A 26,259-nucleotide genomic window follows, 5' to 3' on the forward strand; every position below is an offset into this window, starting at 1 on the left:
CTAGGCAGGATACAGACTATGATTCCTCTGACCAGGTTTCTATATTTTCTGATTCCTCTTCAGACTAGGGATACTCTTTACCCCCCTATGAGGACTCAGATGCTGAAGAATCAATTCCTTCAGCCTCTCCTCCTGAGGATTATTCTTTTGGGGAAAGTTTACATACCATGAGGGAGCATTTCCATTGGGAGGGCCAGAATTACTCAGAATCCAAGAAAAGGCTCAGAGACTTTCTTTTATTGCTTCAGCACAGGCCCCTTGCTATTCCGCCAGTGTTGGATATTGTGGATGATGTGTTCGCTGAATCCAGTTTAAATCCTGATTCTTTACCCCCAGCTCCAGTCAAGCCAGACAGGTACTACAGAGTCCCTGACTCTCACAAATTTCTTTATAAAAACCCTGCTGCTGACCCAGAAACTATCTCCCAGGGTCCCAAAGGGGTAAAGGCTTCCACGGCTAAAAATCCAGTTCCCTCTGACTGGGATTCTAGAGCATTAGACAGATGGGGGAAGAAAGTTTACATCTCTGCAACTTTAGCAGTGAGGGCTTTAAATTGACAGTTTCACATGCTTAAATATCAGCAATATTTACTGTCTCAATTGAAACAGAAAATGAGTACAAGTGCAGAACAACCTGACTATAAGGAAATGCAGGATTTATTGCATGCATCTGAACAAGTGGGAAAGCATACTTTGCAATGTTGTTTTGATTCATTAGAGGCTTCTTGTAGAGCAGCAGTTACAGGATCTGTGATTCGAAGGCATGCTTGGTTAAAAGAACAAAGTTTACCAGATCATGTTAAGGCAAAATTACTGGATGCTCCTTTACAGCAGGATATTTTATTTGGTGTTAAGGCAGAAGACGTATTAAAGAAAATGGAGGATAAGGCAAAGTCTATGCAAACAGTGAAGGATTTCTTACAGGTACAGCCACCTCAATTTAGCAGAAATTGGCCTACAAAAAATTGGTCCTTTCCAGTGTCAGACAGGCCACAAAGAGGCAGATACAGACGCCCAAGAGGCAGATCTCAGCCCCAAGGCTCTTACAGACCATGACAGTGGGGTGCTTCAACCCCAAAAGGAGGGGAAGACAAGTCACATCCTTACAGGAAACAGTCCCAATGACTTCCCCCTTCCAATGCCAAGCTCTTCACTAAATTGTCAGCCCCCTTAGGGGGAAAACTAGCACTTTTTTCACAAAACTGGCAAGCAATCACCCAAGACAAATGGGTTCTAAATATTGTGTCTCAAGGTTACAGGTTCCACTTTCACACTTTACCAAGGCTAAAAGGAATGCCAGACCTGCCACAAAATCAATGGGCAGAGGCACAAAAACAGATTACAGCCCTCATGGACATGAGAGCTATTCAAACAGTGCCACAGCAGGAACAAGGACAAGGTTTTTACTCAAGACTCTTCCTGGTCCCCAGAAAGGACAAAGCCTGGAGACCCATACTAGACCTTTCTACTCTAAATACTTACCTGGATGTTCCAAAATTCAAAATGTTGACACTACACCAGCTTCTTCCCATGTTGGGCAAGAAAGCTTGGCTTGTTACTTTGGACCTCAAAGAGGCATACCTGCATGTCCCTATCAGACAAAATTGCAGAAGATACCTCAGATTCATAGCTGGGTTCACTGCATTACCAATTCTCTGCACTGCCCTTTGGCTTATCTACTGCACCCAGGGTCTTCACAAAGTGCCTGGCACCAGTAATTGCATTTTGCAGACAAAAAGGAATTCAAATATATCCATACCTGGACGACTGCCTGATTCAAGCAGAGAGCAAGGACATTCTTCTAAAGCATCTGGCGTTTGTAAAAAGGTTGCTAATTTGCCTAGGGTACACAGTAAACGAAAAGAAGTCAAAACTAGTGCCCTCTCAAGAGATAATATTCCTGGGTGCCACCTTAAATACAACGGCACAGATGTCTTATCTCATGCCAGACAAACAAGGACAACTGACTCAGTATTTTCAATTGATGGCAACAAAGTCCCAAATCCCTGCAAGAAAAATTCTGCAAGCCTTGGGATTCATGGCATCCTGCATACTACTAATTCCATATGCCAGGCTGCATATGAGGAAATTACAATGGTATCTAAAAAGTGTTTGGACTCAACACTCACAGCTTAGAAACAGTAATACCACTAATTCCCTGCCTACAACAGGAGTTTCGATGGTGGCCACAGGCTTGTCACCTCAACAAGGGTCAGCCTTTCACTCTTCCCACAGCCAGGCAGACTTTAACTGATGCTTCGGATTATGCCTGGGGAGCACACATGGCAGGAAAATGTATTCAGGGCAAATGGACCACAGACCAAATGCATCTTCACATCAATCAAAAAGAGATGTTGGCTGTACAAAATGCCCTTACAGCTTTCAGGGACCTTCTGCATCCAGGACAATTATTATTGAGGACAGACAACACCACAGTAATGTGGTACATAAACAAGCAAGGGGGCACTCATTCTTAACCCCTGTGCAGACAAGCCATGACCTTGTGGAACGCAGCTCTAATTTATCAAGTTCATCTGCAAAAACAATTCCTGCCAGGAAAGAAAAATACTCTGGCAGACTACTTAAGCAGAAACATCATGGATCCTCACGAGTGGAAATTAAATCCACATGTCTTCAGCATGATAATGCAAAAATGGGGGTGCCCGGACATAGATCTTTTTGCCTCCCCACTGAATTGCCAACTACAAAAATTCTGCACAAGGACTTATCACACACAAGCATGGAAAGTGGATGCTCTTTCATTCAGCTGGAAAAGCCTAAACGTTTATGCCTCCCCACCTCTGCCTCTACTTTCAAAGGTACTCCTAAAAGCCAGACAAGAGAAACCACAGATGATTCTGATTGCTCCAGACTGGCCACACCAGCATTGGTACCCAATCTTAAAGAACTTAGCTCAATGCCCACCTTGGATTTTGCCTCAAATTCCACACTTACTGACTCAACACAACAATCAGATCCTGCACAGCCAGCTCAAAACCTTAAACCTGGCAGCATGGCATATTCGTTAGCCAAACAGACAACACCTCTCTCTAAATGGATGTCATTTTGGAGGCCAGGAGGCCTAGCACCAAGAAATCTTATTCAGAAAAGTGGAAGAGATTCTGTGCCTGGAACCAGGCACAAAGCCTTGACCCTCTTGTCCCTAACATTCCTCAGATACTGCAATATTTGACTGAGATGCTGGACAAAGGACTATCCTTCTCATCCATTAAGATCCACGCCTCTGCCATCTCGGTGCATTACAACACAGATCCTCATATTTTCTCTCATCCATTGCTAAAGCAGTACCTCAGAGGAGCTAAAAACATAAGACCACTGTGGAGAGCACCAACACCTACTTGGGACCTCAATTTTGTATTGGAAAAGCTCACTTTACCTCCTTCTGAGCCAGCCAATTCAGCAGAATTAAAATACATATCATGGAAAACTGCTCTGCTCCTGGCAATAACCTCAGCATGAAGAGTCTCAGAACTACAAGCATTAATGGCAGTGGAGCCTTTCATTATTTTTCACCACAACAGGGTTTCTTTAAGAACAAACCCTTCTCTTATGCCTAAGATGGTATCCAGTGTGGCTGTTAACCAAACTATTCACTTGCCAGCTTTTTATCCAAATTCACAGAATAAAGGGGAGAGACTTCTACACTCCTTCGACATACACAGGCAATTATGCTTCTACTTGGACAAAACAAAAGCTTTCAGAAAGACTGAGCAATTGTTTGTATCATATGCTGCAGGATCACAGGGAAAGGCTATTTCAAAGCAGACCATTTCAAAGTGGATAGGACACTGTATCCGGTTCTGCTACACACAGCATGGAAAACCTGTACCATCTAATATTAGACCACATTCCACCAGGGCAACAGCCACTTCTACTGCCTACCTTAGGGGAGTACCTACCAAAGACATTTTGGAAGCTGCAACTTGGAGTTCAGTGCACACCTTTACTAAGCATTACCACTTGCCTCTTTATTCTAGATCCAGAGCTGGCTTTGCCACTGCAGTGCTGCAGGGCCTCATAGCCACACCAAATCCTCTATAGAACCAGCCACCCTGACTCAGCTTTGGGATTCAACCCAAGTGTAATGACTGCAGCAGTGAAACATGATGAACATAGTACAGTTGTGTACCTACCATAAATGTAGATGTTAGTGTGTCTTCACTGCTGCAGTCCTGGTTACCCACCCGCCATCCCCTCTTTCTTAGCTGGGTCTTATCTATACCTTTCTACACTATACTACCTATCTGGTGTATTTGCTGGTTACTGAAGGTTTTTTTTTTACCGTATTGTATATTTTGTAAGCAATATGTATTGCCTATCTTTTTGGGGGCATCTGACATCTGGGGCAAGAAAAACTGAAGAAAATGGTCTGGGCTGCTTCTTATATAACCCTGATGCACTGACGTCAGGGAGGAGGCGACAGCAACTGACGCCAGACCAAGACTTTGGAACTCTGGCCGACTGCGGGACCACCTGACGGCAGGATAACCCAAGTGTAATGACTGCAGCAGTGAAGACACTCGAACATCTACATTTATGGTAGGTACACAACTGTACTTTCCTTCTTTTTTGCTTTTGAAATGGGGATTATATTCCCTGTGAGGTTTTGAAGGAGACGGTATAGCTGTTATTTGTATTTTTTCAATTATTCCTTAGACTATTGATACCATTTACATTTGTAGAATGCATTAATCACTGTTGTACAGCTTTAATTTTCATTTCAATATTGCCATAGTATGTGTGTGTGCATATATGTGTGTGTGATTTGTGTATTGTTTCATAGATGTTTAATCATTCAGCATAGCTTTAAATGATTCTAAGATGTGGATCTTCATCTGTTTGTGCAGCATGCATTTTTGTAAAAAGTGCACATTTGTTAAGTTGCAGGACACAACTATGCATTTCATTACAAATAAGACTTTCAGAGCAGAATGCCAAGTAGAATCATTTTGTTTTTCAGAACCATTTCCTACATAACCTGCTAGGGTTGCCAATGATTTCTTAGGGTAGCTTCAGATTTTCAAAGCTGTGCGTTGGAGTCATTAAAGCTAGAGGATTATTATGTCAGTTTATTGTTAATGAAAGCCTTTTCATCTGTCTTTCCAGTTTCACTTTCTACGACCTGTCAGAAAAACAAATTATTCACTTTAACATATCCAGGGTATTAAGAGAATGACTGAGAACTGGATTGTTATTTGCAATGTAGAGAATATTTAAATTGAACACCATAGTGTATTCAGGTTTATTTTGATTAACAGTAGCTTAGCTGTGTAGCTGCCTGCCTTTCAGTCTCATAAATCCTTAAGATTGCCATTGAAATATCATGGTAGATGGAGAGCTCATGTGGATAAAAATTATGCCTTTTGGGGTATGAATATTAATCATTAGCAGTTTTGATCCTTGGATTCCGTCGTGGGACTGAGAAAATGTTTTGAAACACAGGTGCTGTAGAAAAGTTACTATATTCATTAGCATATTTTTTCCTTGTAATACATGGTTTTGATTTGCGGTTGGAGAAATGTGTAGCTAGAGTAAGTATTTGTGAATTCTCACAATGTTACTGGCCTGGTCACTGTAGTCACAACTACTGTAAAACTGATGTCTAAGCAGGTATTCTTAGGTAAATACAGCTATGCATTGTATTCAACCCAATATAGTAAATATGTGGCATAGGTACTCCAAATGAGCAGCTCCAGTTCATTACAGTTATTTTTCTAGAACTGGATACTTTGATTAAACTGCACAAAAGATAATTATAGCCTGTTTGTAGTAATTTCAGGTGCTTTGTTTTAAAGTATTGTGTTTGTTCATGAATTTTCCAAAGAAACTTGTGTTTGACATTTATATTAAAGAGAATCGATAGTCCTGCTTATTACTAAAATTTCACTTAAGAAAAAGTTTGTATGTTTTCTTTTTTTCTCCTTTTCTGTAGGGACTTGTGTTTGTGGAGAATGTACATGCTATGATGTAGACCCTACTGGTGAGTGGGGAGACATTCATGGGGACACTTGTGAGTGTGATGAAAGGAGCTGCCTGCCCGTGTATGACAGATATGCTGATAATTATTGCTCAGGTAAGCTCTGTTCTTAAAGCCTACTACTTTGTTGAAAAGCGTTAATTGAGTTCTTTGTGAAGGTTTGAATTTACTAGGACATTTCATAGTAACTGTCTTTCCTCTTTCAGACTTCATTATCAGCTTTATCAGATGCCGTTGTTAATAATGATGCTGTATGTACAGGGGCACATCTCTCTTACAAAAAGAAAGATGTCTGCAGTTTAAGTGACAAGTGACAGCACAGTTTTTTTCTTCCACTGAACATTCTTAACAGATTCTTGCATCTCTTGAGAGGTGCAATCCTTTCTGGTACTATTTGATGGATGTAGAGCAGAAGACATGTTTTTCGATGGGGCTGGAAGAGGATGTAATTTTTACTATCCCTATCTTTGTATGTATGCTACATCTAAAATGCGAGCTGATAAAGTAACAAAAAGAAATTTGATTTTATTAAAAAGGTATTCACCAATGTTCCTGTATTTCTTGATGTGCAACTTTAGACCACTATTGCAGTAGCCTAAGCTATTAGGGTTATATCTTGCCAAGGATATAACAGTCAGCCTGCTTTCAAACTTAAAGGCACTTCCCACACACCCTAACTGCCAGAGGCTGGAGCAGAGCTAGACATAAAAGCAAGTTTGTGTACCAGAAGCTTCAAAGCTTTCTTGCCGCTGAAGTGCACTCCTTCTGCAGGCTTTGTGGAACTGATGGTTGGTTAATGATCCTTCAAGGCTGTGCAGAGAAGTCCTCTGTTGGTGAAAACCTTCCAACATTTTATTTTTCTAAGGGAAAATTGTTATGTTCTTCATATTGATCACTGCTGCAGTAGACTTAGCTATATGGGTTATATGCTGAGAAGGATATAAAAGTCAGACAGGTTCCAAAGCTTCAGGGCACCTTCCACCATTCCAAATTGTCAGGCAGCTCAAACTGAGCTGGCAAAAATACAAGTTTGGGGGTGAAGCTCTTCAGAGCTTTACTGCCACTGAAGAGTTTGCTCCTCTCAGGCTTTTGAAGATCAAGAGTCAGCATGTGCTTTAATTTGCTGGACTTCAAAGTTCCTTTTGAGGAAAAAAACTTCATGAAGCTTTATGTAATGCTGGGGTTGTGTTTTAATGGACTGTCTTAAGAATGGAATGTACTTTTAAATGAAACACTAATTTCTATGACAATTTAAAAGTAGTGTAAACTAAATGAAAACATTTTTTTTCTGTGGCGAAATTGTGTTTATTTTATTTTTGTGAGGCTGGCATAGTTTGTCTGGCATAGTTTTTTAAAGTACATTTAACTGTGGTTTTCTTTCAAAAAAGTATAGGACTAGTAGTGTTTACCTGCAATTGCTGCTTGTCTTCTTTGGGAAAGAAGCACCATTTTTGGCTTGACCGTGGAGCAGACTTCTGGTCACCTGACTGATCCTTCTTCCAGCCAAAAAAAGTGGGGGAAAAAAAAAGCAAACAGCCTTTTCCAGATATATTCAGACATGCAGTAATTTCTTGGACAGCAATAAACAGCCCTTATTTGTAGTTCAGATAGTGATACCTCAAAGATTTTCATTGCTGTATGACCTAGCAACTTGGACTTTGAAAAAGTAGTCTTTGCACTGGAGTTGGACATTTGCTGTATTCACCGTCTAAAATGCAGTCCCCTTGTTTGGATGGAATTTAGTAAATCATGATTAACGACAGGGTTATAGGTAGTTTGACATAGCCTATAGTGAAAATTGTGTTATCTGCAGCAGTACTGCTGTAATAACCAGATGAACTGCTATCCCATTTATGAACTGCTGTTGCAATATTTAAATAAAAACAAGTAGTATCATTTGCTTTCCTTTCAAACTGAACTCTTCTGGGCTTTCACTGTATCAAGAAGAAATCAAATCTCAGTCTCCAAGTGCTGTATCTTCTGCAGAGATTTAACTAGCGTTTCTGTCCAGTAATTGCTCAAAAAGAGGGTGGGATGAGGTTTCGCCTATGGCATGAGTTAGCCAAGAAGCTGGAAAACCTTGCTCTGTTAGCATTGCCGAAGAAAACGGTAATAAAATTGCTTTATTACAAATGTGGATATTGACAGTTGGCTTTTACATTCAATTTTTAACACTGTACTCTTGCTCTGACATTCATAAAAGTCACATTAAAAGTATTAAAAAAATCTAATTCCCCTAAGATGAAGAAAGCACTAAGAATAGTGACACAAGGTGTCCGGAGATGAAAAGCCATCCATCTGCAACCATGGAGGAAGGCACTGAACAGCACGTTACCAAATGAAAAAAGTTAGATGCATACATGACAGACAATGATTCACATATATGAAAGAAGTAACAGAAGCTGGAAATGAGCATTGTAGCATTCTTCACTGTTTGACTCTGAAGGCTGATTTGGCTGTCACTGAACCAATCATGGAACTCCAGGATGCAAAGCAATGGACTGTGAAGATCAGTCCAGAAGAAAGAATTTAAGATTTTTTGGTATTTCAGAAGGATTGGAAGAGAAGGACTGCACTGCATTTATGAAGAAGTGGATAAAAACTTGATCTCAGATAGCTGAAGCTGAAATCCAGATTAAGAGAGTGCATCTAACTGTATGGGTATCCCAGAGACAGAATACAAGGGCTCCAAGGCAAGTTTTAGTGTATTTTCCTCCTCCTCTTTAAGGGAGCAAGTGCTATCCCATATATGGAAGCTTGGAAATGTAATTACCTGGAGTTACCATGTGAGTAAGTCGATCAGGACTTCTCCATAGCTTGTAGGAGATCGACAGCATTTTTCCTGGTCCAAACCTGTTGCAAGTTGAAGGGTCGTGGGTTTAAACTTTTGTACCCTGCCAAGATTAAAATGTACTTGCCAGGCTGGCCAATTGAAGCTCCAGGAGAAGCCTTGATTGTAGTAGGAGTGGATAATGAGGAAGCTGACTGGGATTTTGAATCTGCCGTAAAGGACCTACAGATGAAGAACAGCATGTTCCCATGATCAGGCAGTCTGACAAAGAGTATATTCCCTCTGTTTAAAAAGTACAATCAAATGAAATAAAATAAAAATATAATGCAGATGGGCATAAATAAAGACAGCAGAGAGACCATGGTGTTATGATAACTTGGCTATTGATAAGGTAAAGTACTGCAGTCTCTTGTGTCCTTCTAAATTTTGTGACTAAAAGAAGAGTATTTTATCACTGGAACTTGGGACTGCCTTGCTATGTTCTATTGAATCACGACTAACAAATGAATGTGCTGTGTAGCTACAGTAAAATTCTGTGAACTTGTAATTTAATCTCATTATTTCAAAGAAATCAAATAGTTTAAAAGTTAATACTGTTTGTGTTTGTGATGTTTTAACATTATAACTGATATTGGTATCCGTATGATAAAAGCTGTTAATACTTTAAAAGCAGTGCAAAATCCCAAAGGGATGTAATCAAAATCTGTTGAGCTCCTTTGATTAAAATATACAGCTGTACATTTTAGACACTGTCTACTAGTATCGGTCTTTGACAGTGAACATAGAACTTGGTATGATCTAATGTTGAGGATGGGGGTTGGAGCAGTAAGTTAAACACATAAAAGGAAACCAACTAGCTAAGTCAATCTTGAATGCGTCAAACCGAAAGATTTTCTTCTGAAACATTAACATTGATAGTAAGATTATAGCAGGTCCTGTTTATGTCACAGGCAAGGTTTAAGTCTTTAGAATGGATAATTCTGGTGCTGTTTGTTCTGCAGGTATGTAGGAGGTACATCTGAGTGGGTTTTGACAATGCCCTGTATGTCAGGCATAGATCTCCCTTCAAAAGCCTGTAGCAGAGAAAATACAGGAATAGGGCCTTGAGGTAGTTTGTATAGGACATTTTACTTATGCCCTGCATTTTTTTAGTGAAGGACCTCTGTGGATGTTCCAGTTGTTGGACATGCCTGGTTAGGGACATACCATAGGGGGCATTGTACTCAGTGATAGGTCTGATGAATGCAGCATACAGTGGAACAATGACTTCCTTGGACCTAGATGCCATACCTTTGTTTATAAGTTGCACAACGTGGAATGATTTCCTCACTACTGTAGACATGTGATGGTCAAAGGCTAGATTACTGTCTATGTGTGTCCCTAAGTCCCTGACTACTGGATCAACTCTAAGGGGTGTGTTGTCAATATGATTGTTACCAACGTTGGATGACTTCCCGAAGGATACTGTTATGCATTTCTTGACATTTAGTTTTAGGCCATGGCTCTAACACCAGTTGTTTATCTGTGTCAGCCCTTACTGGAGAAAATTTGTGTCAGTGTGAGATTTAATGACAGCTCCTAATTTGCAATCATCTGCAAATTTAGTCAGCCAGAGATGACTGGCATTGACCTTGACTTCAGAGAAGTAAATGGTAAAAAGGAGCAGTCCATGGACTGATCCCCGAGGGGCTCCACTTATGACTGGCCTCTTTGTAGAGGTGGACTCCCCAATTCTAACTTCCTGGGTCCTGTCTGTGAGCTGGTTGACTATAAACTGGGTGACATATGGGTTTGTACGTAATCTCTTGAGTTTGTTAGCAATGTCTAAGTGGGGTATTGTGTCAAATGCCGTGGCCAGGTCAAGATAGGCAGTGTGAACTATTTTACCCTCATCAGTTGTATTGGTGACCAAGAAGTCCACCAGGTTGAGTAGGCATGACCTGCCCTTGACAAACCAGACTGGGTTGGCTCCAGTGTCTGGAGGTCTACTATATCAGTATTGATCATTTTCATGATAATTCTTTCAGTACTTATGTATTATCACAACCACGCTTTGTATTGTGTCATAACCTATCCTAGCACTCAGTTTGATTTCTTTGACGTTACAGCTTCTGTGGCAGAAATGTTTTTTTTTTTATTTGGTTGCCTTCTAAAAATATTTGAACATCAAGTTCTAATTTCATTACTATATCTGAAATGTTTTTTTCCCATATGGTATGCTTTTCAAATACGCAGCAGGAATATTAAAATTGTTGTGCAAAAATTCATTATTTTGATGGGTACCATACACATCGTCTGGTTCCCATGTGCTTGTTTTACTTTATTTTTCATGTTTGTATATTGGCCATTTCACCGGTTCACTGTTTTTGTGGCACTGCGTTTGGGTAATAGGACATCTGAGTTTTACAAAATGTTGCCCCCCCCCCCCCCACACACACACACACTGATCCAATGACTCCAATCTCAGTTAAATATTGTCGTAGTGAGTATATATCTCAGACAATACTACTTAATGCAGTTAAATCAAGTGCAAAAAATGAGTACTTTGTGAAAAATACAAATAACATGCTGGCAAGAATGCATGGTTGCAAAAACACACAACGGCCTGGCGAGAAAGCATGGCGGCAGTAATACACAAGTACCATTCTTTCTATAGCTTTACATATAAGACTAGTGAGACATATGGGTCTGTACTTTCTAGGGTCTGTAGATGGTCCACCTTTGTGCAGATGGATGACTGTTGTTGTTCTCCATTTATGAGGTATGAAGCCTGTTTGGAGGCTACAGTTAATTAGCAAATGTGAAGTTGTTCAATCTCACCGTTCATTCTTCGCTGATGGGTTCGGAGCTGATCCTCGGCTCCAACACGGCCAACTAGCAAGCTCAAAGTTTTCCAGTAGCTCGAGACCTAGCCCCTTATCCCACACTGCACTGCTGGAATTACCTCAGATCTAGTTTGCCATGGCACGGATCTCTTGGTTTCCAGCATTGCTCAAGACTATTGTGGGAATTTCCAACTTTCAGCAAGTTTTCAATTGCATTTTTATATCTTTCTACTATTATATTTACATAGTATTACCTAGTTTAGCAGATTTTTCTGTTTTTCCCCTTTTCCCAGTAAATCTCTAGTGGCTTGCCTTCAGCCTGTTGGCCTTGGGCCTTTTCTTACCTGCCTTATTGTACAGCTTGTTAGATTAGAGTTGCCCTTTTTGGGGTTTTTGAAATTTGTATTACTCTTGTTACTAGTTGCCTGTTTTGGCTTTTGTGCTGTCTTTTTGCATTGCTGTTTGTAGTGGATTGTATATAGCCTTTAGATATATTAGAGTTGCCCCTTTTCGGTATTTGAATATTATTATTAGATTACTCATTTCTGAGTTAAACTATTTTTATATAGTTAAATAGTGTTGTTTTTTGATATTGCGATTTTTTTTTTCAGGAAGTTATTTGCTATGTCTGAAGAAAGGGAAAAGCATCCTAAGTCTGGGTTCAAGAAGTGCCCAGACTGCAGACAAAAGATGTCCGTTACGGATGCCCATGTGCAGTGTGTGTACTGTTTGGGTGAGGTGCACCTGCAGGAGTTATGTAGTATCTGACACTCTTTTTCCACTCGAGTGCTTGCAGAAAGGAAGAGGAAGTTAGTTGACAGGGGTATTATTAAACACCCTCTTACAGAGGCATTGTCTGACCAGGATGGGGCCAGCAAATCGTCCAAATCTTCCTCAGAATCCAGGACAAAAAAAGAGAAAAGGTTGAAAAGTCCACTGTCTTCAGAGCCGACAGTCTGTTCTTGTCGGACCCGGGACACTGCTTTGGTACTGGTTGCCGAAAAACCTCCCTCTCCACTTCTCCAGTCGGCAGGGACGTCGGGAGGCATACGCACTGTACTGATTTCAGTACAACGTATGTTAGAAGGGGGTAGCATTTCAAAGTTTTGCCTTTTCGCGCTTTACTGCACGATGACGTCAGCTTCAGCAGGGCAGCCAGTCAGAGCTCACCGCGCATGTATTTCCGGCCAGTTCGTACGAGCGGGAGGATTTAAGCGTTGGTCTCACTTCAAGTTATGTTGGATGTACGAGCAGGAGGATTCAATTTATGTTGGATGTACGAGCAGGAGGATTCAATTTATGTTGGATGTACAAGCGGGAGGATTTAAGCGTTGGTCTCACTTCAAGTTATGTTGGATGTACGAGAAAATGCCCTGATTACTCATGGTGGTGTGGTAGGGAATACCTCAGGCTTGAACCCTGTACCTTGTATGCAGGTGTTAAAGACCTGAATTCCCTACCCACCACCATTTGTAAAAAAATTGCAGATTTTTGCCTCATATTTGATCTGATCAATATCTGTATGGTATCTGTGGTTTTTAAATACTGCAATGCTTGAAATTTGATGGTGCAGTGGTAGCAACGTAGCATTGATGCCTCACAGCTGTAGGTTCTTGGGTTTGGTTCTTGGCTGGGGTGCCTTCTTTGTGTGTGTGGGGGGTCTGTATCTTCTCCCTGTGTTTGTGTGGGTTTGCTTTTGTGTCCTCCCCATGTTACAAAGACATGTCAGCATTATTTTTTCCTGGGCCTCTGCTGAGAATTGTTTTTTTTTGTTCCAAGTCAGACTGTCCTGATTAACAAATTGACAGGCATTTAAATTTCAGACTTCAGGTTTCGAATGTTTACTTCCTTATATATTTGATGGTGCAGTGGCAGTATTGTTGCCTCACAGCTATAGGTTTTCAGGTTTGATTCTTGGCTGGGGTGCCTTCTGTGTGGAGTCTGCATCTTATCCCTGTGTTTGTGACATAGTAAAACAACTTTTTATTCTAGCAATAAATATATACTAACACAACCTTTTTATAGCAATTTTTTAAGTTTATGACTATTTGAAATTTGTCCTTATTTTTGGGACTGTAATACCCTGTTATTGGCTTTGTCCAGGTTTTTGTGCTAAGGTTGACAGCTATGGCAAGAACTGAATTCACTGAATATGTTTGAGGGCTGTATTCCCTCATTACTGGGTTTGTCCAGGTGTTTTGTGCTAAGAGGTTGACAGCTATGGTGAGAACTGAATTCATTAAATGATAGCCATTTAAGTTTCAGTCTTCCTCTCTTTCACAAAGCAGGTGATTTGGCATAGTGGTATGTTGTTCTGACTATTTTGCACAGTGACCTTGGCAGTAAAATGTATGATGGTAACACAGCATTTTATTCTAGCAGCTTTCAAGATTATACAAGCAATGTTTAATGTGTTCCTGTTTTTGCCCTTTGACCCACCCCAATAAATTTGGCTTTTTCCAGACTTCTTGTGCTGCGGTTGAGATGTAGTTGAGTACTGCGTAGATTTTATAAGGAGCTGAGAGCTGCAGGGGAAGAGAAGTTTAGTGCTGATTATGCTAAGTCAGCTCACATTGCTAGTAGCACAAAATGTTGTGTACTTGCTTTTAATGCAGAAGGTTGTTGGTTCTACTCCCATAAGGGGTGAATGCTGCTGTACTGAAAGTTAAGACACTAACTATGAGCCTGTTATCAGTTTGCCATCCATTTCCTATTGCAATATTACTAGCTTATTAATGTAATTTAGGCAATTTATTCCTCAGGGGCATCAGGCACTTTATTTTTCGGTGAAGTCATGAAATATAAAGGTGATTGCTAGCAGCAACCTCTTCATTAGTTATATTTATTTAACGTGGAATTATTTAGATGACTTTTTTTACTACTTCAGAGATTGTGCATATTATTTGCTGATAATGGTGGACTGTAAAAGTTTGACTAGACTTTTATGATGGAAATGTTCTGAATTGGGCAGTTTTGTTTCATTGTTTACTGGAAAAATGTTCAAAGCAATAGGAAGGTGTATCAAAGAGCACATGTATATTTCATATGCAAGGGCCTATGATTTAAAAGCAGCCCAGAATTAATTTTTATCTGCCATGGGTAAAATGTATCTTTCTTTGAATGTGGGTTTTAATGTTGTTTCAATGAATGTGAGTTTCAAGGGCAGAGAAGTTTTAATGCCAAGTTTGTTTAGCAGATGTCTTGGTGTTTGTGCTGTAAAATGCAAAATAAAACTTTCAAATGAAGTTCAAATCATCATAGAAGTAAATCAGTATGCACATTAGTGTTTATGGTAAATGGAGTGAAATAGCAAAGTAATGGATCATTGGAATGGCTGCAGGGGAGGCTCCATTCGACCATGGTTTTGTGAGGGGAAGGGCGGCAAACTTAAACAGCCCCAGCTGAACTATACCTCCCAACTGTCCAGATTTTCAAAGAATGAATAGATTTTTGCTTTTATTTTTGGTTTGTTCCTCAATTTGTGGTTTTCTGGCAAATGATTTAGGAATGAAGTCACTAAATAATGACACTAGTTTCAGACTTTATAACCTTCAGAAAAATGCATGCTAAAATAAGACCTGTTCTATCAACTGTCCCAGTTTATACAAGAGCATTTTTAGTACTGTTTATATGTTCCCTCAATATATTTGGCCTTGTCCAGATTTATTGCATTAACAGGTTGAGAGGTACATGCAAATAAATTGCTTTATAGAATTAGGCATAGCCAAACCTCAACTGTCCCTGATTTTGGCTCAAAATGTTGCTCTTCCCCTAATGATCCCTCCACAAAATAGCAATTTTGGAAGAAAACATAGAGGGTTTACTTTACTTTTATAAATAACTGTAATGATCAGAGTTATACATTACTTTTATTTCAGAAATGCATGTAGATTCTCTAATTTTTTCAGCTGCTCTAAGTTAACTGTGCTCATATTAAAATGGTGTCCCTCCTTTGACAGGTTCCCAGCTGTATTGTCTGGCAATTTTATATTTTTGCATCACATTTTTGGTCCGTTTTTCATAAAATTGCAGTTTTCTGGCAAATTAGTGGCAAATTGTTAAAGACTGAAGTTAGAAAATAATGCAGACATTTCAGTTTTAGATTTCATACCTTTCAGAAAATTCATACTGATGCAAGACCTACTACTATTCTATTATCTTTCTAAGTTTATAAGAGCAATATTTAAAAAAAATTTCCTTATTTTTGGGCCTTTTCCTCAGTTTTATTTATGAGTTTGTTGCTGTGAGAGGTTGAGAGGTTGTGTGTGTGTGTGTGTGTGTGTGTGTGTGTGTGTGTGTGTGTGTGTGTGTGTGTGTGGTAGGTAGCATGCCTCTCAACTGTCCACATTTTGCAGAATGTCCATATTTTTGCCCCATATTTTTTGTCTGTTCCTCATAAATTTTGTGATTTTCTAGAAAATCATTGAAGGCTGAAGTTGCTAAATAATGACAGACATTTGAGCTTCAGACTTCATGTCCTTTAGAAAAATTCATACTAGCACAAATCCTGTTATTCTAGCAACTTTCTAAGTTCACGAGAACATTATTTAATATCTGTCCCTGTTTATTTTAGGCTTTGTCCATATTTCTTGCACTAAGAGGTAGGTAGGGGTGTGTGTGTGAATGAAACATCCTAGTTAGTGGTAGCAGGTGGTTAGTAATTTACTCAAGCTGAAAACCTGTACCTTAGTTACAGAAAACAAAAGCATAAAGTCTCTACCCCAACTACCATGCTGCATTTTTCAAAGAACTGACATTTCAGGTTAATTTTCAATTCAAGGAACCGAGTTTGAGTGAATTTATATTATATTACTGAAGAGGCATTACAGCGAATGCCTCTTCATCGACACTAAAAGAGCGAACCGTGAATTACGAGAATGGCCGTAGCTTGGCTGGGGAGGGGGGTAGCAGTTTGAGAGCTGTCAGTACAAATTTGAAAATCCTAGCTACACCCCTGGCTGTGAGCCTACTGCTGTTCATACTGATGATGGACTACATTAGCAAATAGGTCAGAGGGGACAGATCAACAAAGTTGCTCTATGTAGGCAATGGCATTGCAGGCAGACTCTGAGCAAGAACCTCGGCAAAGCATAAGGGAATGCAATGCAAAACTGAAGGCACAAGGGATGAAACTGAGTACTGATAAAGACAGTTGTAATGGCAGCAAGTTGTGGAGTTCAGAAGAAGCTGAGAATTGAGACAGAAGGGAAATAGTGGAACAGGTTAACAGCTTCAAGTGTCTGGGAAAGGTGGTTGAGGACAAGGGTAATCTGAATGAGGAGGTAAAAGTTAGAATCAGAGAGACTGCAGCTAACTGGCACAGAGTGTCAGATATAGTATATGACAGAAGAATGCCAAGGAAGCTGAAAAGTAAGGTATACAAAACAGTGGTGCAACCAGTACTACTGTATGATACATAAACATGGGCAGTAAAGGCAGAGCAGTTGAGGAAGCTAGAGGTGATGGAGGTGACGTGCCTGAGATGGGTAGTAGGATGCACACTGTGGGAAAGAAAAACCAATGAAGACATAAAAGCAGAAGTCAAAGTAGCTCTAATTGCAGAAAAGGTCAAAGAGAACAGATTATGGTGGTTTGGGCACTTGTGCAAAAAAGCAGAAAGCCTGGTGAAGATGATTTGGGACAGATAGGAAGAAGGCAAGAGGAAATAAGGGCATCCAGCAAAGAGGTGGATGAATTGTGTGAGAGAAGATCTGTGATAATCAGGCATGAGTGTTGAAGAAGACAGGAGAGTGGCATTGAATAGAGAGAGATGGTGACGGCTGACATGACACCCTGATCCTATGTAAAAAATAGGAAAAAAGAGAGTCGATGATGATGATTCTCTGGATGTTCTAAAGAAGATTTTTGAAAGGGGGAAACTCATTCAATGCATAAAACAAAATGTTCTATAATAAAATGTAGCAGGAATTTCCACCCTCAGTCCACGACCCTTTTATAGAAAGCAATTCAAACAGAGACAAAGTCAGGAAAGCAACCTTTCAAGAAGCAGTGCCAGTGTGGTTCAAAGAAAAAAAATAGAAACTCGTCAGGCTCAGGTTCAAGTAAAAAAAAAAATTACTAAGTAATGCCATCTCCTTTCCTTTACCCCTCCCACCCAAGCAAGTCCGGTCATTATTTCAAAGAAAGTTTCATAATTTCAGTGTCTTTGGCATCTGGTTACAACAGACTTTTGCATATTAAAAGTCATTCAAAACAGGTACTGGTGTTAATAGGAATCTCTTTCCCAGTTGTGGAAATTCCATCCCATCCTCAAAACAAAGGCTGTCTGTTCCTCCCCCATCATTGCTATCATGCTGTGTCCCAGAGAGAGTAGAACCAGTACCATAAAATCAAAAGGAAAATGATTCTGTTCAGTAATAATTCTTGTACTCAAACAGGAGGGGATCCTAGAGGCCTGATTTGGACATGTTTATTCTCTCTTCTATGCAAAGGTTTCAGAGTTCAAAATTCTTACTCTGCAATCTTTTTTATTAGTAACCTTGAAGCTAACAGATGCATAACACCATGGTACCCATTCACAGAAACTTCAGGCATTTATTTTATTTTTTTGTTTGTGGTTTACAATTTCAGTTATTTTCTTTAATCTTTGGTTTGTGCACACCACCAGTGGTATTAGTGTTTGTTTAGCACCAATGATTGCTTTTTGCAAATTACAAGGCATCCGTTGATGTTCTTCATGTTTCACTGCTGCAGTTCTAACCATTGGGTTGTCCATGCTGTGGTAGCCCTCAGTCGGTCCAAATACCAGAGTCAAGATTTTGTACCGTCGGCTGCTGTCGCTTGCTGGGTGAAGTCAGGTCGTCCGAGCTATAAAGGAGAGCAGGCAATGCCATTATCTCAGTCTTTCTTGCCGTGGAGCCCGTAGTAGAAGCAATTCGCAATAGTGCCGGTTGGCTGTTTCCAGATTTTGAATTTTAGCTGAAAATGTCTAAAGCTAAGTACCCATTGGGGATCCTTCCTTTTTCTTGCACTAACCAATTTCCAAAAAAGTCAATAATTGTCTTGCCTGTGGAAAGCAAATACCACACAGAGACTTCCATTCCTACTGCGTCACTTGCTTAGGCCCAGATCACGACATACCCCGCTGTTGGTTCTGCACCCTCTTTAATGCTAGAACTATTCATCATAGAGCTCTGTTTGTAGCCAGTTATTTTCATCTTCCGTCTTCGATTACCAATATGGCAGCCCACTACTTTTCTGTCTCATACCAACTCATAATTCTTTCTAGCATGTCGAAGGGTCAGATGCTGGCGTCCACTCCTGCCCAGTTGGTGAATCTGGGAATTCTGAGACAATGTTACAATTGCCTCATGTACACGGACAACCCTCTCCTCCTCCCACGTAATACTAACACTTGTGAGAGATGCAGCTATTTAGCCAGACTGGAGGCTGAGCTCTCTCAACTCAGGACTGGCAAGACCAGGCAGGAGGAGAAGGCAACTACACACACCACAATACCAGTCTCACATAACTCAACCACACCACTGAATCAAACACATAAACACACTAAGACATACTCGGAGGCTCTGAGTAAAATTTACCTAAACAGCAGAGGCCTCCAAAGCAGACACCCAAGCAACTGCAAACTCAATACACCACACAAACAACACATAAACAACAAAATCAGTGTGCAAAGCAGTCACTGCCCTTAAGGCCAAATACAACACCAAACATACTTGTCATAGGTGACTCCATAGTCAGACACACTGGCGTCCGCTCACGAGACTGAGTAAGGAGAAGGTCACAGTAAGCTGCCTGTCGGGCTAGAATCCGCCACATAACACAAGCACTCAGGTCTCTCAACAGCAGGTACAAATACGACTCAGTCATTGTCCACGCTGGTGTCAACGACCTGAGACATACCTCCTTGGACTACATGAAAAGAGACATTGAGGAGCTCTCTGATTATGTAGCCCAGGCAGGTATGACCCTGACCTTGAGCAGTATCCTACCTTCACCTAGAATGATGCCACAATACAGTGATAAGATGATCAGCTTTAATAATTGGCTTAAATTCTGGTGTCATTCAAAGGGATCAATATCTGTCTGCCTGGGATGACATGCTGGACAAGCCATGCTGCTTCGCAAGGGGCGGCTTGCACCTGTCACCCCTAGGCTTCCGGATATTGGCAAAGGCTCTTGCCACCCCCATAGTGCCTTTTTTAGGCAAGGCTCAAATTCTAAACCTACCACCCTAGAACACAAAAAGTAAAAAAACTAAGGGTAATGCTGCTCAATGCCAGAAGTCTCAATCTCAAGATGCACGCACTCGAGGCCCTTCTCAGTATGGAGAACATCGATGTCTGTGCTGTGACTGAAACCTGGTTCAAGGCTCCTGAGAGCACCCCAGCACTATCAGGTTTCACCTCATATCATGCGTTCCGGCCCCAAAATCTGGACAACACCAAGAAAGGAGGGGGGGTGTCCATATTCATAAAGGACACCCACACCTCAAGGTTGGTGGCAACGCACGATGCATCGGAAACCATCCAGGTGCAATTAACCATAGGCAAGACTGCTCTGCAATTTGTAGCATGTTACAGGCCACCCTCTCAAACTCAGGAACCTCACATGGCCTTCCTGAAAACAATGGAGGGATAAATGTATCTCCAAACACCATCATACTAGGTGACTTCAACTACCCTAATATAGACTGGGAACACTACTCAAGCCCAAACACTCTAGCCCAAAGGTTCCTGGAGTTCATAAACTCAAATGCCATGGAACAACTAGTCACCATCCCCACAAGAGGAGAAAACATACTTGATCTCATCATCACGAACATGGGATCACAATGTTCAACACCGGAAGTATACCCCTCACTGGTGAGATCAGATCATAAACTAATCTCGCTGGAGGTCCTCATCCGCCCCCACCTGAAATAAAAAGACCACAGTGAAAAACTTCTCAAAAGCCGACTTCACACTTCTAACAACTAGTGTGGTCTCCTTTAAGGCCCCTGAGCCAGTGGTAAACATTACTCAAACCGCTGAATCACTTACAAATACCCTCTACCAGCACCTACAGGACTGCATGGATCAGGCAATCCCAAACAAAACTAAGACTCTTTGTACCAAAGGCAAGCGTCCAGTCTGGTGGACCCCAGCCATAAACAAGCTCTACAACAAAAGGAGGAAGCTACTACAAGATAGAGCAAAATCCTTGAAAGGTAAGACACCTTTGATCATTATAAGTAAAAAACTAAGAGCTCTCATAAAATCATCCAAGGCAAATTTTGAGAGAAAAATCGCCAAGGACTCAAAAGACAATCATAAGGCCTTCTTTAGCTATGTTAGAAACCTAGGAGGAAACTCCCAGATATGCTCAGAATTAGTTCAAAATGATGTGAAGATTACTGAACCTACACACATTGCCAACATACTGGCTGACAGGTTCAGTGCAGACTTCTCCCCCGCCCCAAAAGGAGAGATATCTATGCCAGAGGATTGTAGCCCCCCAAACATCTCCAACGCCCAGGTGAGAACTGCTCTCTCCAAAGCAAAAAACACAGCATCCATGGGACCGGATGGTGTCCCCGGCTGTGTGCTCCACGAACTCAATGAGGAATTAAACCCGCAGTTAGGACAGCTGTTTAATCTTAGCCTCACCTCAGGATACGTACCCAAGGAGTGGCGCACGGCAACTGTGGTCCCACTTCACAAGGCGGTGCCTCCACCGACCCTGGAAATTACCGTCCCATTAGCTTGACAAGCCTTATCTGCAAAGCCATGGAGAGGATCATAATGGAACTCATAAATAAAGACATAGGGAACTTGCAGACTTTGGATCCAACCCAGTTTGGCTTTGTCAAAGGCAGATCATGCCTTTTAAACTTGGTTGACTTTTTCGAGACAGTCACCAAGGCCATTGATGAGGGAAAGGCAGTTCATACAGCCTACTTTGACCTGGCAAAGGCCTTCGACACAATACCCCACTCAGGTATCATCGAAAAACTCATCAGCTTGAATGTAAACCCATACATCACAAGATGGGTTGCAAACTGGCTAAGTGACAGAACCCACAGGGTCAGAGTTGCTGGAGCCATGCCAGACTCAAAGCCTGTCACAAGTGGTGTCCCACAGGGCTCAGTCCTGGGTCCACTCTTGTTCGGCATCTACTTTTCTGAAGTACAAGCAAACACAGGAGGGTTATGGCTGACAAAGTTTGCAGATGACTGCAAACTGGGTGCCATAGTCGAAAACACATCTGACACAGATATCCTTCAGAAGGGCCTCACAGAAAGCGGATAACTGGTGCCAGAGCCATGGCCTAAAGTTAAATGCCAAGAAATGCATAGTCATACCCTTCGGGAAAAACAAGGTTACCCTAGCTACCATATAGGTGGCAATCCACTGAGCACAGAAGAAGTCATCAGGGATCTGGGGACCCAGGTTGACAGTAGCCTTTCGTTTGACACTCATGTTGCTAAAGTAGTTAGGAAAACCTACTGCATTGCCCACCTGATCATGAAGGGATTCACATCTAGATCAAGGGAGGTCATCGTCCCCCTGTACTCATCACTCATTAGACCTATGATTGAGTACAATGCCCCATTCGGAATGTATCTGACCCGACACCTGCAGCAGCTGGAAAGGCCCCAAAGGTTCCTCACCAAAAGGATAAAAGGTCTCAAAAATATGTCTTATGCCTGCCCGACTGAAAGAACTCCAGCTCTATTCAGTCTCATACCGCTTGCTCAGAGGTGACCTGTGCCTGACATATAAGGCCATGTCAAACCCTGATTTGATAAATATGCTTCACCTCAAAAAATCTAGATCCCTCAGAACCACAAGGGCGGGAGACTTAAACCTTGACACGGTTATTAACAGAACGTGCTGGAGGGACAGATTCATCACCCAGAGACTCCCTATGCTGTGGAACAAAATCTCGGTACATGTGAGGCAGAGCACCTCGCTGGCCTTGTTCAAGAGGAATCTTGACCAATGGATGGGGGATCGCAGATATATCCCAGGGATTACTTCAGTGTCACTGCTTGACAGAGGCACAGCAAAATAATAGGCATAGTTTTATTCAAACTAAAAGGGTGGCGAAAGCCAAATAACTATGGGCTAGGCTTATAAATGCCCTTGGGCAGATAGCCTAGTATGAACCTATGAACCTATGAACCTATCAGTTAACAAACCAGAGATCTTCTGAAAAAAACATAAAGATAAGGATAGAGACAGACCGCATAAGGCCAAGCCTTCCGATGACCCCACCGATAAATGAGTCGTCAGTTCTTCGGAATTCAGTGAGGCATTTTCGCAGCCCCTGATGCCTGACTTGATTACTTCACTGGCCTTTACTGAGACTCTTTCGGAGTCCTGTATGCTGCACATGTCTGCATTATCTAACGAGCCTTCGGCTGTCTCTGCCTCGTTTGGGTCCAGAGCCGCTAAGCAGGCACTGGCTTCAAAGGATTCCACTCGCACATCGGACTTCACTTCTAGGCCTTCACCCTCCCTTCTGACTAACACACCAACAGCACCGAGGGATACTCTTCAAGCCAGATTTAGAGTTACTCCAAAGAAAACAGCAAAAAGTCTCCATTCCACTACTCCTCCCCCTCCTTTAGACTAGAATGCTTAAATGGTGGAGAATCTCATCACTTTCATCCAGGGTGATCAGGCCACTCCAGCCAAAAGGAGAAGGGATCCTTCTCCAGACATCCAATTGGATTTAGACACGGAGGGATCTGACTCCTCTATTTTTGAAGAGGAAAATCCTCTTACTGTCTATGAAGACTCGGATACAGAAGAATCTATTCCTTCTGCATCTCCTCTGGAGGACTTTTCCTTTGGAAAAACCCTTCACACCCTCAGGGAACACTTCCAATGGGAATCAATGGATTTCTCTCTATCCAAGAAAAGATTACAAGAGTTTCTAGACCTACCCCAGTATAGGCTCTGGCCATCCCACCCATTTTAGAAGTGGTAATGATGTTTGCCACAAATCCAGCCTTACCCCTGACACCCTTCCGCCTGCCCCCAGAAAACCTGACCAGTATTACAGGGTACCTGACTCTCATAAATTCCTCTACAGAAATCCTATAGCAGATCCAGAGGTGATTACTCAGGGATCTAAGGGAGTTAAGGCTACTTCTGACAAGAATCCAACTCGCTCAGACAAAGAATCCAGGGCCCTGGACAGATAGGGTAAAAAAGTATATACCTCTGCAACTTTAACTATAAGGGCTCTCACCTGTCAGTTCCATATGTTAAAATATCAACAGCACAGTTTGGAACTTTTGAAACAGAAAATTTCTGCTTTACCAGATTTTGCCAACAATGAAGAGATAGCAGAATTAGTGCACTCTTCATCTCAGGTGGTAAAGCACTCCTTGCACTGTGGATTTTACACACTAGAAGCTTCTAGCAGGGACAGGATCTGTTGTCAGAAGACATGCATGGTTGAAAGAACAACCTCTCCCTGAACATGTCAAAGCTAAAATCATGGCTGCACCTCTTGACAAAGACCATATGTTCGGACAAAAAACTGAAGAGGTACTTAAAAAGATGGAAAACAAAGCAAAATTGATGCAGACTGCAAGATTTTCTTCAAGTACAACCTCCTAGGTTCAGTAGAAATTTTCCCTCTAAACACTGGTCCTTTCCTGCATCAAACAGACAGACACAAGGCAAAACCTGCAGGGACAGACCCACCAGGACTCAACCTCAGGGCCAGCAAAGAACTAAACAGTGCCCCCCCTCAAACACTAGAGCAGGGAGTTCAAAAACAACCCTGTATGGAAAAAACTCTCAATGACTACCTTTCCCATCTCTGCCTGCCTCCACCACACCAAAAGCTAGGAGGAAGGCTATCTCTATGCAGAGAAAATTGAAACTCTATAACAAAAGATCAATGGGTTTTAAAAATCATTGCTCAGGGGTACAAATTCAATTTCTGATAACCACCACCTCCAAGAGGGTACCCAGACCTACCTCCAAACCAGTGGGCAGAAACACTAAAATAACTGCAAAACCTAATATCCCTAGGAGCAGTAGAACCTGTACCTCAAGAACAAGATGCAAAAGTATTCTATTCCAAGACTATTCCTTGTTCCCAGGAAAGAGGGGACTTGGCGTCCCATCCTGGACCTATCCTTTCTCAATACCTTCCTGGTAATCCCAAAATTCAAAATGCTTACCTTACAACAGCTTCTACCAATGCTGCCAAACAAAGCTTGGATGGTCACATTCGACCTAAAGGATGCTTACTTGCACATCCCAATAAGAGCACTTCAGAGCAGGATCGTTACACTTTCAATTCTCTGCTTTGCCCTTTGGCTTATCTACTGCTCCCAGGGCATTCACCAAATGTCTGTCTCCTGCCATTGCTTTTTGCAGGCAAAACAATGTACAGATTTACCCCTACCTGGATGAATGTCTCATCCAGGCAGACTGCAAGGAACTGCTCCTGCAGCACCTATCTTTTGTAAAAACCATTCTCACCTCTCTGCGGTTCACTATCAATGAAAGGAAATCAAAACAGACACGTACCAAGAAAATCATATTTCTGAGAGCCTTGCTGGACACAGAACAGCAAATGGCCTTTCTGTCCCCAGAAAAACAGTTTCCTACCAAAATACGTCACTACTCTGGCCTCCCCAAACCAGTTTTCTGCCAGAAAATTCCTGCAAGCACTAGGGTACATAGCGTCATGCATCCTCTTGGTACCTCTGGCCAGACTGCACAAGGAAAATTCAGTGGTACCTAAAGAACCTATGGTGTCAACACTCACTACCTCTGGACACCTCCCTGCCTGTGAGCCCTTGCATAAGATCCGAGTTCTTCTGGTGGGCCCAGGCCTGTGCTCTGAACAAGGGATTTCCATTCACCCTCTGTCCTTCAGAGCAGACCATAACTACAGATGCTTCCGACATAGCCTGGGGCGCCCACCTAGAAGGCAGATGTGCCCAAGGTCTCTGGGATGCACAAATACTACCTTTGCACATCAGCCAAAAGGAAATGATAGCAGTGCAAAACTCTCTGGCATCCTTCAAACCCTACTTCAAACCAGGGGTTTGTCTCATAAAAACAAGACAACACCACAGTAATGTGGTACATCAACAAACAGGGAGGGACTCGATCTTACCCCCTGTACAAACTAGCCATGAACATGTGGCTAGCAGCCTCATCCATGGGACTACATCTTACAGCCCAGTATCTTCCGGGCATCAACAACACCCTAGCAGACCACCTAAGCAGAAACCTGCTGGGCCCACATGAACAGCAAATCCACAGAGACATTTTTCTACAAATTACCCACACATGGGGGACCCCCCAGGTGGACCTCTTTGCCTGTCATTTAAATCACCAAGTACAGAAATTCTGCACTAGGGAGTTCCATCATCTGGTCTGAAAGGTCGATGCCCTGACCTTCCCTTGGAATACCCTCGTGGTGTATACATTCCTACCGCTTCCTTTCATTCCAGAAGTTTTAATCAAGATAAAGGAGGAAAAACCAAGAGCAATACTCATTGCCCCAAACTGGCTGCGCAGCCTATCTCACCAGCCCCCCTGGCAGCTACATCTGATACCTCTGCTATCCCGGGGGGGCAGTGCTGCACCCAGACCTTCAGAGACTCAAGCTCTCAGCATGGCTTAGTCTACCATAAACAACAAG

The 26,259-nt window shown here is 41.8% G+C and overlaps 1 protein-coding gene across 2 annotated transcripts in view; it reads left to right on the forward strand.

The window, feature by feature from the left end:
* ITGBL1 (integrin subunit beta like 1) overlaps window positions 1–26,259 on the forward strand; it is a 2,504,690-nt gene that overhangs the window by 1,089,270 nt on the left and 1,389,161 nt on the right. For both annotated transcript variants that reach the window (XM_044071244.1, XR_006364791.1), the window contains exon 6: window positions 5,953–6,093. In XM_044071244.1, the coding sequence (XP_043927179.1) occupies window positions 5,953–6,093 (141 nt within the window). The remainder of the gene's footprint in view (window positions 1–5,952; window positions 6,094–26,259) is intronic.

Source organism: Protopterus annectens, chromosome 5.part0 (assembly GCF_019279795.1).
Source record: "Protopterus annectens isolate FY-2018-M chromosome 5.part0, PAN1.0, whole genome shotgun sequence".
NCBI lineage: Eukaryota > Metazoa > Chordata > Ceratodontiformes > Protopteridae > Protopterus > Protopterus annectens.